General features: G+C 39.6%; 1 protein-coding gene across 2 annotated transcripts in view; it reads left to right on the top strand.

Moving 5' to 3' along the window:
• The window catches only part of LOC121367212, a 22,052-nt gene extending 9,955 nt beyond the window's left edge, over positions 1 to 12,097 (top strand). For both annotated transcript variants that reach the window (XM_041491318.1, XM_041491317.1), the window contains 6 exons: positions 1,106 to 1,168; positions 2,726 to 2,814; positions 3,569 to 3,735; positions 4,628 to 4,714; positions 10,063 to 10,160; positions 11,730 to 12,097. In XM_041491318.1, coding sequence (XP_041347252.1) covers positions 1,106 to 1,168; positions 2,726 to 2,814; positions 3,569 to 3,735; positions 4,628 to 4,714; positions 10,063 to 10,160; positions 11,730 to 11,924 — 699 coding nt within the window. In that variant the 3' untranslated portion in view covers positions 11,925 to 12,097. The remainder of the gene's footprint in view (positions 1 to 1,105; positions 1,169 to 2,725; positions 2,815 to 3,568; positions 3,736 to 4,627; positions 4,715 to 10,062; positions 10,161 to 11,729) is intronic.
• The last annotated feature ends 4,642 nt before the right edge of the window (positions 12,098 to 16,739 follow it).

Raw genomic sequence — 16,739 nt, 5'->3', positions numbered from 1 at the left:
ACCCACAGTCAGCCGAGGTGTGTGCCTAGGACAACGTGCTTGAACCTTACTTGGATATAAGCACGAAAATAAGTTGAAGTGAATGAATGAATATAGCTTAACGAGCATCGATGTTCCATCGACTGGTACTAATCATACACCTCCAACCAAGACCCGAACGACCGTGTCTACTGGATATGGTCGCAGGTATAGGAAACCAGCAACTAGAGGAACCAGTTCTTCATTCGCTTATTAAAAGCGGGTGCGTAATCCCCAGAGTTGGGGGCGGTAAGGCCCACTGCTCCCAGACTACCCCGTGATCCTGACGCCTCTTTGAATCATTTAATATCTACTTTGTTCCTGCTCGCACTCATTGGCAGAACCCAATGTTGAATACAAACCAGAATTTGCTTGTAACAAACCTGGTAATCAGCCAGTTTATGCCTTGTTCTCCACATGCATATTACTATGAACTATCCATAGAGGATGCATTTCGACTGAAAGCGACATAGCATATGTTTGGCCATCTCAGCTGAGGCGTGGAAGCAGCGTGCACATACACACACACACACACACACACACACACACACACACACACATTATCTCCCCTCTCTCCCTCTCTCTCTGTCGGTCTCTCTCTATCTCTCTGTCTCTCTCTACATACTCTCTCTCTCTCTCTCTCTCTCTCTCTCTCTCTCTCTCTCTCTCTCTCTCTCTCTCTCACACACACACACACACACACACACACACACATTATCTCCCCTCTCTCCCTCTCTCTCTGTCGGTCTCTCTCTATCTCTCTGTCTCTCTCTACATACTCTCTCTCTCTCTCTCTCTCTCTCTCTCTCTCTCTCTCTCTCTCTCTCTCTCTCTCTCTCTCTCTCTCTCACACACACACACACACACGCACACACACACACACACACACACAGAGTTCGTTTCCTAAGCCCATGAGTAGAAGACCCGGCACTTGAGCTGGGTCTACTACTCCCATGATATCTCAGTCGTAAAACATGCAAAATAACAATTCTGAATCATGGTCAGCACTTGTTTTTACAATTAAATCATACTGTCTTGCTTGTCATGCTGCACTCATCCACCTAACAAACACATTTCATTATTTCAGTGCGAAAGCGACGATCAAGGATTGCTTGCTAAACATTCATATGTCGTAAATGGCATGACATTGGTAAGTATAATCGGAGGGGTTGCGGAGAGGAAAACAAAAAAGAAAATTAACCATGACATGTACTATTTTACATTACAAAAAAAACTAAAACCTGTCAAGACGTCCGTTTAAAGACCACGTAAGAATGTGGGTAATGGGATGACCATTTTCCAATTTCTTGAAATTTAGGATATTTCATTGGTTTTAAAGACAGTTAAATTGAAATTCAGACAGTGGCCTTTATATTATTAATATACGTTTTGGATAAACACGATTATACATTTGCCGCGCTAATAAGCCCCAAACGCGTGTATTGTTTGTTTTGTTCTTGGTTTTGGTTTGTTTTGTTTATTTGTTTGATTTTTTTTTTTTTTAAGTTTCGTTTTGTTTGTTTGTCTTAGCCTGGGTTTATATACAGTAACTCTGCAATGTTCCGTTTTTATTATTTTAAAAAAATTGCTTATTAATGTTTTGTAGCTAATTGTAAAAGTAGTCTTATACTTAAAGCAAAGTCGTCAAACACACAACTGCTTTAAACTAATACATTATTTTGCTATGCCCAAGGTTCCGTTAAAGTAAATGTTTATGCAACTTACCACACTCTTATTTCTGGGTTTGTTTGTTTTTGCTTTTTTTCTGTTTATTTTTGTTTTTTGTTTTTGATTTTGTTTCTGTAGTATTTAAAATGGCTATTATAATGGAACTGACACTTAATTTCAAACTTGTGCTATCAAATTATCTCCATATTATTTCATACACCTTGTATTCTTTTGATTACTTTGAATTAAAATCCAGGTAATGTGAGATAATGCCTTTAACGGGTTAACGTAATTAAAACAATGATAGTAAAACTTAAAGTTAGTAAGTACAATGTGGACACAATTTCATCATCTTATCCAAAAAGAAAGAAATGTTTTATTTAACGACGCACTCAACACATTTTATTTACGGTTATATGGCGTCAGACATATGGCTAAGGACACAGTGCACCACGACTGGTATACCAAAGGCCGTGGTATGTGCTATCTTGTCTGTGGGATGGTGCATATAAAAGATCCCTTGCTGCTAATAAAAAAGAGTAGCCCATGAAATGATGACAGCGGGTTTCCTCTCTCAATATATGTGTGGTTCTTAACCATATGTTTGACGCCATATAACCGAAAATAAAATGTGTTGAGTGCGTCGTTAAATAAAACATTTCCTTTGTTCCTTCCTATCTGCATAGGAGAGGAGAGGCATTTATATAGGCTTACGCTCCAGCCAGTGCACCACGACTGGTACAAAAGGTCGTGGTATGTGCTATCCTGTCTATGGGATGGTGCATATAAAATATCCCTTGCTGCTAATCGAAACGAGTAGCCCATGAAGTGGTGACAGCGGGTTTCCGCCCTCAATATCTGTGTGGTCCTTAACCATATGTCTGACGCGATATAATCGTAAATAAAATGTGTTGAGTGCGTCGTTAAATAAAACATTTCCTTCCTTGCTTATCGCCTGTCTGCCCATTCACTTCATTTATTTGAATTAATATTGTTTAGTTTTTTAAAATTAAAACAATGCATTTTGACTGATTGCCAGGTTAACACACGAGATGGCAGCACTGTGTGTCTAGTTAGGATGAAAAATCTGTTTGGAAGAGGATGCTGGACGGGTCCATGGAGTGAATGGTAATCTTACACTGCGTTCTCCAATGCTTATTTCAGGATCTAATTGAGCACAAATATTCATAACTCAGGGGTCGAAATTGGCTGAAACTCGTGCCGAACATTCGGTCCGGAAAGCTACAAATTCTACCGGACCGATTCAAAACACGCCGGACCAAACATGATCATAATGTATAAACGCAATTGTCAGGCAAAAATATCTCCCAGCCACGTGGTGAAAAAACCGGTCGGAACAGTAATATTTCGACCCCTGATAACATATAATTAAACATTTGGCATCTCTAAAAAAAAAAAGTTTCTAATAATAATTTTTAATAAATACTGTTAAAATCATGTAAAACATTTCATTTTAATATAGTACTGGCCACTACTGGGATTTCCCCCGGTGGAAGAGATCCCGCCTGAGGGTAAGTTGGGTCATAGGATCAATCCTCAGTATGGGATTATTTCGAATTTCAAACAGTTGTCCATGACGACTATATCATTGAATATTTCCTGTACAACGATGTCTTGCCAGTCATATTTCTTAACATACTTCATGCATACTGTAAAATACAAATCAGCGGGATCAAATTTTCGCGATTTAATGAAAATGAATCAGTTCACGAGCATTTATTTTCGCGAATTCCCATCCCTCCCCAATAAAAAAAATAAAATAAAAAAATAAATTAACAAAATTAAGTTACCGGTTCTGATGTTACCATATTCATTAAAGAGTTCATGAAAAATTTATTCTTCAACCGTATTGTTTACGCAGGAGTGAAGAATGGAGCACTCTAGAGGATGAGGGTGTAGTGGAGAAGGCCACAAGCGAGAAGGCGGAGTTCTGGATTCGTCTGAGTGACTTTATTAAGTACTTTTCACACCAGACGATTTGTAGTCTCTCGACGCGTGTTGATGCCAGTGGTATTGCCGGACCATTGGGTGAGATAATCAGTTGATTTGATTAACATCGTATACATACATACATACATACATACATGCATACATGCATGCATGCGTGCGTGCGTGTGTGCGTGCGTGCGTGCGTGCATGCGTGCGTTCGTTCGTTCGTGCGTGCATACATACATACATAGATACATACATACATTCATACATTTATACATACATACATACATACATACATAAAGCGCTTGCCTGATGCGCGGTCAGTTTAAGATCAATCCTCGTCGGTGGGCTCACTGAGCTATTTTAAAGCGTTGAAAGGCCGTGGTATGTGCTATCCTGTCTCTGGGGTGGTGCATATAAAAGATCCCTTGCTACTAATGGAAAAATGCAGCGGGTTTCCTCTCTCTAAGATTACATGTCAAAATTACCAAATGTTTCCAATCCAATAGCCGATGATTATTAAATTAATATGCTCTAGTGGTGACGTTAAAGAAAACAAACTTTAACTTTTAACTTTTCAAAGGCTTTGCTTGTGTATACATAGAGGATACTCCCCGAGTGTCCTGTGATATCATAATTTATCGGCAAGCCTCGAATTTCATACTTTTATCAACTCGTGCTGATAAATTATGATATCGCGTGATACGAGGGGGGTATTCTTTTTATTATTCATTGTCATTCTTTTCATTTGCGACAATTGTAAACTATGTCAGTAATGTGGGTTGAATGTCACTATATTTGGCAGCGGTAGACTCGTTAACTAGCAGAACGACATTTTTCCTGTTTTAATTACCCACCCATTTACAATAGCAGCACTTATCAATTTGTTTTTGATAAAATAATAATTTGTGACTGATGTATCAGATTTGATTAATGTATGTCTTACGTTTTGTTTGTTTGTTTTGTCTGCTTGTTCGTGTGCGTGCAGATCACATTACAAATATCTATGGTGAATGGAAGGATGCTGCAGATCCAAGAAACAAACATCAGATATACTTCACCATATCAGAGGAAGGTCAGTTGAACTGGTAAAATCAAATGGTACATCTATCAGTCATAAAATATTGGGACAGTACGTAGCCCAGTGGTAAAGCTCTCACCTGATGGGTGTATACCACCAAATCAAATCCCATAGACGCCAATAGTAACACATGTCGCTAAAACTCCTACATGCAGGGTCGAGACGTAGCCCAGTGGTAAAGCTCTCACCTGATTGGTGTATACCACCAAATCAAATCCCATAGACGCCAATAGTAACACATGTCGCTAAAACTCCTACATGCAGGGTCGAGACGTAGCCCAGTGGTAAAGCTCTCACCTGATTGGTGTATACCACCAAATCAAATCCCATAGACGCCAATAGTAACACATATCGCTAAAACTCCTACATGCAGGGTCGAGACGTAGCCCAGTGGTAAAGCTCTCACCTGATTGGTGTATACCACCAAATCAAATCCCATAGACGCCAATAGTAACACATGTCGCTAAAACTCCTACATGAAGGAGCGAGACGTAGCCCAGTGGTAAAGCTCTCACCTGATTGGTGTATACCACCAAATCAAATCCCATAGACGCCAATAGTAACACATGTCGCTAAAACTCCTACATGAAGGAGCGAGACGTAGCCCAGTGGTAAAGCTCTCACCTTATTTGTGTACCACCAAATCAAATCCCATAGACGCCAATAGTAACACATGTCGCTAAAACTCCTACATGCAGGGGCGAGACGTAGCCCAGTGGTAAAGCTCTCACCTGATTGGTGTATACCACCAAATCAAATCCCATAGACGCCAATAGTAACACATGTCGCTAAAACTCCTACATGCAGGGTCGAGACGTAGCCCAGTGGTAAAGCTCTCACCTGATTGGTGTATACCACCAAATCAAATCCCATAGACGCCAATAGTAACATATGTCGCTAAAACTCCTACATGCAGGGTCGAGACGTATACCAGTGGTAAAGCTCTCACCTGATTGGTGTATACCATCAAATCAAATCCCATAGACGCCAATAGTAACATATGTCGCTAAAACTCCTACATGCAGGGTCGAGACGTAGCCCAGTGGTAAAGCTCTCACCTGATTGGTGTATACCACCAAATCAAATCCCATAGACGCCAATAGTAACACATGTCGCTTAAACTCCTACATGCAGGGTCGAGACGTATACCAGTGGTAAAGCTCTCACCTGATGGGTGTATACCACCAAATCAAATCCCATAGACGCCAATAGTAACACATGTCGCTTAAACTCCTACATGCAGGGGCGAGACGTATACCAGTGGTAAAGCTCTCACCTGGTTGGTGTATACCACCAAATCAAATCCCATAGACGCCAATAGTAACACATATCGCTAAAACTCCTACATGCAGGGGCGAGACGTAGCCCAGTGGTAAAGCTCTCACCTGATGGGTGTATACCACCAAATCAAATCCCATAGACGCCAATAGTAACACATATCGCTAAAACTCCTACATGCAGGGTCGAGACGTATACCAGTGGTAAAGCTCTCACCTGATGGGTGTATACCACCAAATCAAATCCCATAGACGCCAATAGTAACACATATCGCTGAAACTCCTACATGCAGGGGCGAGACGTAGCCCAGTGGTAAAGCGGCCGCTTGATGCGCGGTCAGTTTGGAATCGATCCAAATAGCATGTCGATTGATACGCTGCATGTAGGAAGGAAGGAAATGTTTTATTTAACGACGCACTCAACACATTTTATTTACGGTTATATGGCGTCAGTCATATGGTTAAGGACCACACAGATATTGAGTGGGGAAACCCGCTGTCGCCACTTCATGGGCTACTCTTTTCGATTAGCAGCAAGGGATCTTTTATATGCACCATCCCATAGACAGGATAGCACATACCACGGCCTTTGATGTACCAGTCGTGGTGCATTGGCTAGAGCGAGAAATAGCCCAATGGGCCCACTGACGGGGATCGATCCCAAACCGGCCTCGCATCAAGCGAGCGCTTTACCACTGGGCTACGTCTCGCCCCCGATACAGTTTTAGGATGCAGCAATTGAAATTGATGATTTCTAAAATAATCGCTCGCATCGCTCGGGTCGCTTGCGTCCGGTTAGGATACAGCTTTAGGATACAGCTTTATGCTTCGCAAGTGAATACAAAACACTAAAATTAACGTTCTGCGTTTAAAGAGGATATTGAAAAAGATTGCAAGCAAGTGTCACTGTCGTTACATCAGTATTTAATGTATCAAAAGTAGGGTGCAACGATACGATCAAAACCGTATTGCGATATATTGCGATACGACAAACCGTATTGCAGTATGTATTGCGATATATATCTGATATTTATGGATTTGTTTAATGAAGGCAGAAGCGAAACAAATCTAATTGTCTAAATTTAACATAATGAAATAAATAATAAATGAAAGGAATAAAATGTATGAATTTTAATTACCATATATATATATATATAACGTACGAGTATTCAGTACTGTGTCCAGAAAGTTAATAACAGATATGACCGTTGGGACGTTTGACAGCTTGAGATAACACCAGGGAACATTTTTGTACTTTACTAGGACCTACCTTTAATTACCAGTAGGTTTCTCCTACGTTAGTCCAGACAAAAATCGTGAAAACCCCCCCAAACCAACATTACAATGACAAATATTCCACATACTAGACGGTCACCTATATTGAGGGGCGGGACGTAGCCCAGTGGTAAAGCGTTCGCTTGATACGCGGTCAGTCTAGGATCGATCCCCGTCGGTGGACCCATTGATCTATTTCTCGTTTCAGCCAGTGCTCCACAACTGGTGTAACAAAGGCCGTGGTATGTACTACCCTGTCTGTGGGATAGTGCATATAAAAGACTCCTTGCGGCTAATCGAAAAGAGTAGCCCATGAAGTGGCGACAGCGGTTTTCCTCTCTCAACATCTGTGTGGTCCTTAACCATGTCCGACGCCATATAACCGTAAATACAATGTGTTGAGTGCGTCGTTAAATAAAACATTTCCTTCCTTCCTATATATCACCGGCCTCGGTGGCGTCGTGGTTAGGCCACGATTGGAAGCCAGTTTGGAAAATTATACATTATTGTGATAAGACTTCGGAATTTGTTGACTTAGATTTTAAGACAGCACATAACATTATATTCACATATTCTAAATTATTTAAATACGGTAAAGTAGCATCTAGCCAATGTCCTGTTTGTTTTAAACAAGAAGAAGATATGTGTCATTTATTGTTGTATTGTGATGAACTTTATGATTTAATTTCTATTTTTCATGAAATATGTATTTATATGTTTAAGGATAATGGTTTTTCTTTAGAATTATTAAAAAAAAATATTGCTTTTTGGGTGTTACTTCAAAATACAAAATTGCTCAAATGAATTCATCAATGCTTTGCTCTCAATATATAGAATATCAGTTTTCAAGAGACGTTTAATAGCGGAATCTATGGGTGTAAATATTAATATTGTTAAGTTTTTTAAGCATTATCTGCATCAGTACTTCATACTACTTTTAAATCAATATCGCTTTAAAAATAGATTTTCTGCATTTATTAATAAATATATTAAAAATAATATTTTTCTTGATCTAAATAATGATGAATTAGTTTTTATATACCCACTTGAAAACTAATATTTATATTTAGTATTTTTCTTTAAAATGTCATATTATCTTGTAAGATCAATATCCCTCAATTTTCTTTTAATGTTTGCGTGTGTTTGTGTGAATGTGTGTGAGTTCGTGATAAATGTGTGAGTGGCTCTATGCGAGAGTATGTGCGTGGATATGTGTGAATCTTTTTATTATTTTTATTTGTAAATTTTATGTATATGTGCAATATTGAGTTTCACAAATAAAAAGATAAAAAAAGGCCATCGGTCTACAGGCTGGTAAGTACTGGGTTCGGATCCTAGTCGAGGCATGGGATTTTTAATCCAGATACCGACACCACACCCTGAGTGAGTGCTTCGCAAGGCTCAATGGGTGTAAACCTATGGACCGACCAGTGTTCCATAACTGGTTCAACAAAGGCCATGGTTTGTGCTATCCTGCCTGTGGGAAGCGCAAATAAAAGATTCCTTGCTGCCTGTCGTAAAAGAGTAGCCTATGTGGCGACAGCGGGTTTCCTCTAAAAACAGTGACCATATGTTTGACGTCCAATAGCCGATGATAAGATAAAAAAAATCAATGTGTTCTAGTGGCGTCGTTAAATAAAACAAACTTTACTTTACTTTTCCTTCCTAAATTCTATCGACTTCGATATGATCTCCCAGGCTAAAAATCATGTACTTTTTCGCCTGCTGCCAGTTCGTGTCATCGCTAAGTTTAAAGTCGCCGCGTAAACACACGAGTGCTATGCATGGTTATTTGCACACTTTCTGTTTGTTTGTCAAATAAGATACAAGAAAACAATAACGTGTAAATATCGCGATACACAAAACTGTACCGCGGTTCGTATCGAGCTGATGAAACATCGTGATATACCGGTATACCGGTTTATCGTTGCAGCACTAATCAAAAGGAAAAAGACAGAAAACATAAATATGCATGAAAAGGTATAGTAATAATTAACTATGGAGCTGGAATCACATTGATGTGCTTCTCGTAAGTAATTTATGCATGCCATCTCAGAAAATATCTAGTAGATATATAGTATATGTAAAACATAATATTCGGCACGACGAAAGCAAATATACATTGGTGTGTGTGTGGGAGGGGTGGGGGGGGGGGGGGGGGGGAGGGCTGACTGAGACCGAGGGCACCAAACAGGGGTCTTGGGAGTATGATCCCCTATACAATTGGGAAAACTAGTTGTTCTGAAATGCAAGTAAAGGGGCGGGACGTAGTCCAGTGGTAAGGTGCTCGCTTGATGTGTAGACGGTCTGGAATCGATCTCCGTCTGTGGGCCCATTGGGCTGTTTCTCGTTCCAGCCAGTGTACCACGACTGGTATATCAAATGCCGTGCTATGTGCTATCTTGTCTGTGGTATGATGCATATAAAATTTCCTTTGCTACTAATGGAAAACATTTAGCGGGTATCCTCTCTGTGACTGTGTCAAAATTACCATATGTTTGACATCCAGTAGCTGATGTTTAATAAATCAATGTGCTCAAGTGGTGTCGTTAAGCAAAACAAACTGCTATAAGTAAAATTCAGAATTCATTGGAGGGCTACAGACTCCCCCATCCCCACCCCCCCGGCTACCCCCCGCTCCGCCGTGTCTGAACTACGTCTGCACGAACAACTGCCTCTAGACGCATTTTTGGCTACAATACAATTCAGATGGCGCTTAATTAATTTCCTGGATTATATTGCTTTCCTTTCCTTTCACGACTGGTTGTTAACATGGTCAATTGTTTGCAGGTATGACGACTGCAGGTTTCGTACCTGTGTGCGTACAGATAATTCAGCGAACAACACGAAGTCAAGACCGAGTTGCCATTAAATGCGAATTGCTCAAGGTTAGAATTCTTTATCCGCCATTCTCATTTCCAACCACATTAGATGCGAATTACTCAATGTTAGAATTCTTTGTCCGACATTCTCATTTCCAACCACATTAGATGCGAATTGCTCAAGGTTAGAATTCTTTGTCCGACATTCTCATTTCCAACCACATTAGATGCGAATTACTCAATGTTAGAATTCTTTATCCGACATTCTCATTTCGAAGCAGATTAAATGTGAATTACTCAATGTTAGAATTCTTTATCCGCCATTCTCATTTCCAACCACATTAGATGAGAATTACTCAATGTTAGAATTCTTTATCCGACATTCTCATTTCGAAGCAGATTAAATGTGAATTGCTCAAGGTTAGAATTCTTTGTCCGACATTCTCATTTCCAACCACATTAGATGCGAATTACTCAATGTTACAATTCTTTATCCGCCATTCTCATTTCCAACCACATTAGATGCGAATTGCTCAATGTTAGAATTCTTTATTCGATTCTCATTTCCCAGCAGATTAAATACTAATTGCTCAATGTTAGAATTCTTTATCCACCATTCTCATTTCCCAGCAGATTAAATGCGAATTTCTCAATGTTAGAATTCTTATCCACCATCTCGACATTTGCTCATTTCCCACCACCACATTAGATGCGAATTACTCAATGTTAGAATTCTTTATCCGCCATTCTCAATTGCTCAATCTTTATTCGAACCATTTCATTAAATACTGAATGTTAATTCTTTATCCGCCATTATCATTTCCCAATGTTAGAATTCTTTATCCGCCTTTGTCATTTCCAACCGGATTAAATGCGAATTGCTCAAGGCTAGAATTCTTTATCCGCCTTTGTCATTTCCAACCGGATTAAATGCGAATTACTCAATGTTAGAATTCTTTATCCGACATTCTCATTTTCAACCAGATTAAATGCGAATTGCTCAATGTTAGAATTCGTTACTCGCTGTATTCATTTCCAACCGCATTACAATTAAATGCATTACACTTCAGATGCATATCAAAGGCCGTGCTGCCCTGTTTGTAGAAAAGTGCACATAAAAGAACTCTTGCTGCTAATGGCAAAATGTTTCAGATGTCCTTTGAATACTACGTGTCAGAATTGCCAAAATGGTTGACATCCAATAACTGATGATTAATTACCCGTTGTGTTCTAGTGATGTCTTAAAAACAAGACGAACAAAAAGAAAACAACAGAACAACAACCGAAAAGTCCAAACAAATCAACAAACATACAAAAAAACCCAAAAAAAAAAAAACACAACCTCATATTAAAAAAAAGTTATAACAAAAACACACAAACACAATTATCTTTATATTTTACATTTCATCTGTGACATTTTAACATAATTAAATAGTTAATTAATTTTTAACGTGCATTATAATAATTAAATTGTATTTCTGTTTTGGTAATCAGAATGCCCTTGATCAATCGAAATTCCCACATCACCCCTCTCCACACACATACAATACCCCCCCCCCCCCCCCCCCCCAAATGAAAACCCAACAGGAACAATGGAAAAACCAAATCCCATATATTCCATTCTTTGTCAAACAGCGCAAAGATTCAGGTGTAGAGTTGGTGGAAGAAAATCACAGTAACTACGGAACTGGAATTCAGGTGTCAAACATGTACAGACTTCAGCCTGGCGAATATCTGCTTCGACCGAAAGCCCGTAAAATAGTTCCGGGAAAAGAGTTCCTGATTCGATTCTTCACAGCTTATTCATTAGCAGAAATTAAGTATATGTAATTAACTGTAATTAAAGTTCAAGTTCTCCCGCTACAACAACAACAACAACAACAACTACTACTACTACTACTGCTACAACTGCCGGTCCAATGAACTACCGAAACGGACCAACACGTACCTTAAACGGAATGAAGCTTGGGCGAGGAGGGGGGGGGGGAGGGGGGAGGGGGGAGGGGGGGAGGGGGGGGGGGGGGGGGGGGGGGGGCGGACTGAAATGGAACTGAATTAAAATAATCATGCTGAACTACTGGATTTGGCTGACTCAGCTTAATTATCACCCAGGGACCTGGACCCATATTCACAAAACATCGTAAGTCTAGTTTTACACGTAAACGTAAATCTACGACTGAAGAGCTATTCACGAAACAACGAAAACGTAAGTTACGTGTAAAGTTGGACGTAAATATAAGAGTGCCTCCGGTTGCAACTAACGCTGCACGTAAGTTGTGTACATATAATAAATCAAACACGATCACCGTTATTTACTATTATTTACGGAAACTGGCAGCATTTCGATTAAATGAAGCAGTTTGCAATGCCGAACGCCCACAGATTGAACAGATTTTTGTTAGTGATCGAACAGATTTTTTCGACTCGGCCAATTTCTCCTGAGTTATCTTTTCCTTTTTAAGAAATGTCCTCAAGTTCGTACCAAAACGCGGATCCTCACCAATACCAAAATGCCATGGTTCACTGTTCGCAATGTTATTGTTAGCAGACGACAAACAAAATTGCGTTTTGCGCATTGTTATCTACCCAGTAGCCATCGTTACTAATGTTTTTTTTTTTTTAATTACTCCAGTGAGAGTGCTAAATCGTAGATTTACATCCAACTAAGTTACGTTTGCATTTACGACAGTCTTTGAGAATAAGGTGCTTCTTGCACGTAAACGTAAATCTACGGCAGACGTAAGTGCTAGTCGTAGACGTAAATTTACACCTTTTTGTGAATATGGGTCCAGGAGCCTAATTCACAAAGCTTTTAGACAACAAAGCATCCTCTTTGCAAGTCTTTTAGCATTGAACTGAGAGATCGCAAAGTTGCGAGAGTTCAGTGAATTAGGTCCCTGATTTTCGAAGGTATCTTAGCGCTACGATATCGTGAAACCATCGTAGGCTATGACGTCACTATGGCGTATGTTGTAATGCCGTCGTAGCTTACGATGGCACTGGCGTAGGAAGCGGGGTTGGGAGGGAGTATGTGCCACCCCCCACCCTATTTTGTAGCAGTAGCAATTGTTTTTATATATTTTTACATGTATTTATATTTATATATGTGTCTGTGCCCCCTCCCCCCCCCCCCCCTTTGGCACCTCCCTACGTTCGTGGACGGTTTTACGATATCGTAGCACTAAGATTGCTTCGAAAATCTCTAGCCTGAATCTCTTGACTGAATCTCTAGCCTGAATCTCTTGACTGAATCCAGTCGGTGTTTTACGTAATGCAGAATTACAGACAGTCTGGTTACCTCCAAAGAATAGTAGTAATAATTGTTAACGCTGTTTGTTTTTGTTCTCGGACAAGTAGATCGTGTCAAACTGTTGTTGTAATTTTTTTTAATATGTTAAAAATATATATATACTTAGTGTGTTTGTCTTTTGAACCTTTCTGTTGTTATTTTTGTTTTTATTTTAAAAATATATATACTTTATTTGTCTTTTGAACATTCTGTTGTGATATTTTATGTTAAAGTATTTATTATATACTTACTGGGTTTTTTTATTATTGAAACTATATTTTATTGTATATATATATATATATATATATATATATATATATATATATATATATATATATATATATATATATATATATATATATATATACATACACACAAAAGGATTGGGCACAGGTTATCCGACTTATGAGGCCCTCTGCTAATTACAAATATTAAATTGTATAATAGTGGCGACTGCAATTTTCAATAAATCAATCAATCAATCAGTCAAAGTAAACGTTTGTGAAAAACGATTGAATAAAGTGAAATGACTTACTGCTGTTTGTCATCCAGTGTTTTAATGTGTTACGTTACGTTCCGCCAACCTTCATCATGTATGCATGTTCTGTTTTCGTTTTTTATTTTATTTTATTTTTTTGTCAATAAATGGGTTTTTTAAAAATTCATCTTAGTTAGCATTTTAGCTTTGTTATTTAATTAGTTTTAAAATGTGCGCAAAAGAAATGTATCATTGGCGCCAGATGATGCAAGTAATGATGCAAGTAGCTGGGGGTGGGGGTAGGGGTGGGGGTGGGTGGGTTTATGTATCATGGGTGAAGGGTGGTAATGAATTGCCAATTATGAGGGGGACAGTGCAGTGTCAACTAGATGACTTTCGAAAACTTGAACTCCCTAAAACTCGAACTATTTCCGCGTCCCCTTTACGTTCGAGTTATCAAAATTTGACTATATATATATACAATGTATATATATATATATATTTGTTTTATATTGATGTGCTAGTCCTACCAAATTAGCAGCAATGTATCTTTCACGTGCTCTTCCCAAAGACGGAACAGCATATACCACGGCCTTTGATATATAGCTTAGAGGAAAAAGGCTGGTTGGGACGGGAAAACATTGAGGGTGACCCATTGCACCTCAGGCGAACGCCCTACCACTGAGCAACATACCGCCCCTGATATTGATGTAATACTTTATAAATTTAAAACTATAAAAACTGAACGTCATAATTTTTGACGTTCATAGAGTGTGTAAAGCGGTCGAGTGGTTCATACTTGCACGAAAGTAAAAACAAAATGTTTAATTTATAAATGTTAGTTAAGGGGCCACAATGACATTCTGATTTCAGTCACAATGATGAGTAGATACCATTTTATAATTAGATTATGTTATCAAGGACATAACGTTGATAAACCACAGAACCAAGATTCGCCTCTTCAAGAGCAACGTCGTGAATGTGCTGCTGTATACAGCGGAATCATGGAAGGTCACCAAAGGCATCTGCCAGATGCTGAAAGTTTTACAGAACAGGAGGATTCTGTGCATTTACTCCAAACAAAATCACCAACAATGAAAGAAAGAAAGAAGTGTTTTATTTAAGACGCACTCAACACATTTTATTTACGGTTATATGGCGTCAGACATATGGTTAAGGACCACACAGATTTGGAGAGGAAACCAGCTGTCGCCACTACATGGGCTACTCTTTCCGACTAGCAGCAAGGGATATTTTATTTGCGCTTCCCACAGGCAGGATAACAGAAACCAACAGAAACCAGTGGCTTTAGTTGAACCAGTTATGGATCACTGGTCGGTGCAAGTGGTTTACACCTACCCATTGAGCCTTGCGGAGCACTCACTCAGGGTTTGGAGTCGGTATCTGGATTAAAAATCCCATGCCTCGACTGGGATCCGAAACCAGTACCTACCAGCCTGCAAACCGATGTTCTGCCACGACGCCACCGAGGCCGGTCACACCAACAATGAATTCCATGAAATGACAGGCATGCAGCCCATCTCTTTCTCGAGGTTAAACGCCGCAGATGGAAATGGATTGGACACATCTGCAGAACGCCACTGACATCTATCCCAAGAGTGGCCATGCGCTGGACCCCTGGTGGCAAGAGAGTGAGGGGAAGACTCAAGGAGACCTGGAGAAGATCGGTGGAGCGGGATATGAAGGCTCTTGGATGAAGTTAGGGCCAGGTGACGAAGCTTGCACAGACAACATTGGCGTTCTTTTGTCTCGGCCTTTTGTGTGACCGCACGCGAAGAGGATTAAGTAAGTAAGTACACAGTTGACTTCCGGGTATGAGTTCCTAATTGCGATACATGTTATGGTTCACATATTATTAATCACTTCTAGGAAACGGTGAAGAATTAAAAGAATATGTATGTTTAATGGCTGTATTTTGCCCAAGTTATTTTGTAATATTGTGCATTGACCTTTTGGTACGTGGGTGTATAGCGCAAGAGACCGCCGGAGTGAATCGGTTAATGAACCGCCTGTTTGGATCGGTACTACAGCCAGATGCGGTCATATAGCAAACAACTGACACGGAAATGTTCTAAATTTTGGAGTGAAAATAAATGCTTACATATAATGTATGTTCGCAGCGGTGTATGTTGTTAGTGTCAACGAGAACCCGTTCTATTGGCAATCTTCATTTGACGATGGCAATTTAACATGGGTTTCAATGGCAGATGACATCTGTGTAGTCACAATAAATAAATATACTTTTATTTGTTATACAGTTGCTATGCAGTATATATCAGACAGTGGCGGATCCAAAAAATCCATTTAGGGGGGCTCCAGTGACACGAGGTGGAATGCCAAGGGAACTTTGGGAGAGGTCTGGAGGGGGGATCGTAAAAAAAAAATGAAAATTAATATATAATAAAATTATAATTATCCCCTGCCCTCCATCCACCCCCCCCCCCCCCCCCCCCCCCCCCAACCCTAGACCCGCGTTTGCCAGAGGTTGAAACTAATGCAGGGTACCCCAGAAATAGAACTGACATTTTAAAACAAAATTGACGGTTGCTAATAAAACATTAATTAAATCTCTTAAATGGTATACGCCCCCTGCCCCCACATTTTCTTGCAGGTACATTACGTGTCAGGTGCCACACTTTTTATTGCTCTACTGCTAGGGTGTGTTGATACGCTGCTTATATCAGTTTTATTAGTAAACGTTAACATTATCGGCAGTATGAATTGATTTGGTATATTAGAACCTAATGGATGTAGCATAAGTTGCCTGTGTATTTAGTGCTTACTACCCAAATTACCTAATTGAAGTCAGTGTGATGACGTCATCATGATCTGGCAAACATGCAACGTGACGTAATTC

This window comes from Gigantopelta aegis, unplaced genomic scaffold (assembly GCF_016097555.1).
Source record: "Gigantopelta aegis isolate Gae_Host unplaced genomic scaffold, Gae_host_genome scaffold1922, whole genome shotgun sequence".
Classification (NCBI taxonomy): domain Eukaryota; kingdom Metazoa; phylum Mollusca; class Gastropoda; order Neomphalida; family Peltospiridae; genus Gigantopelta; species Gigantopelta aegis.
Note: the sequence above shows the minus strand (reverse complement) of the source record. Positions and strands in the feature narration are given on the sequence as shown.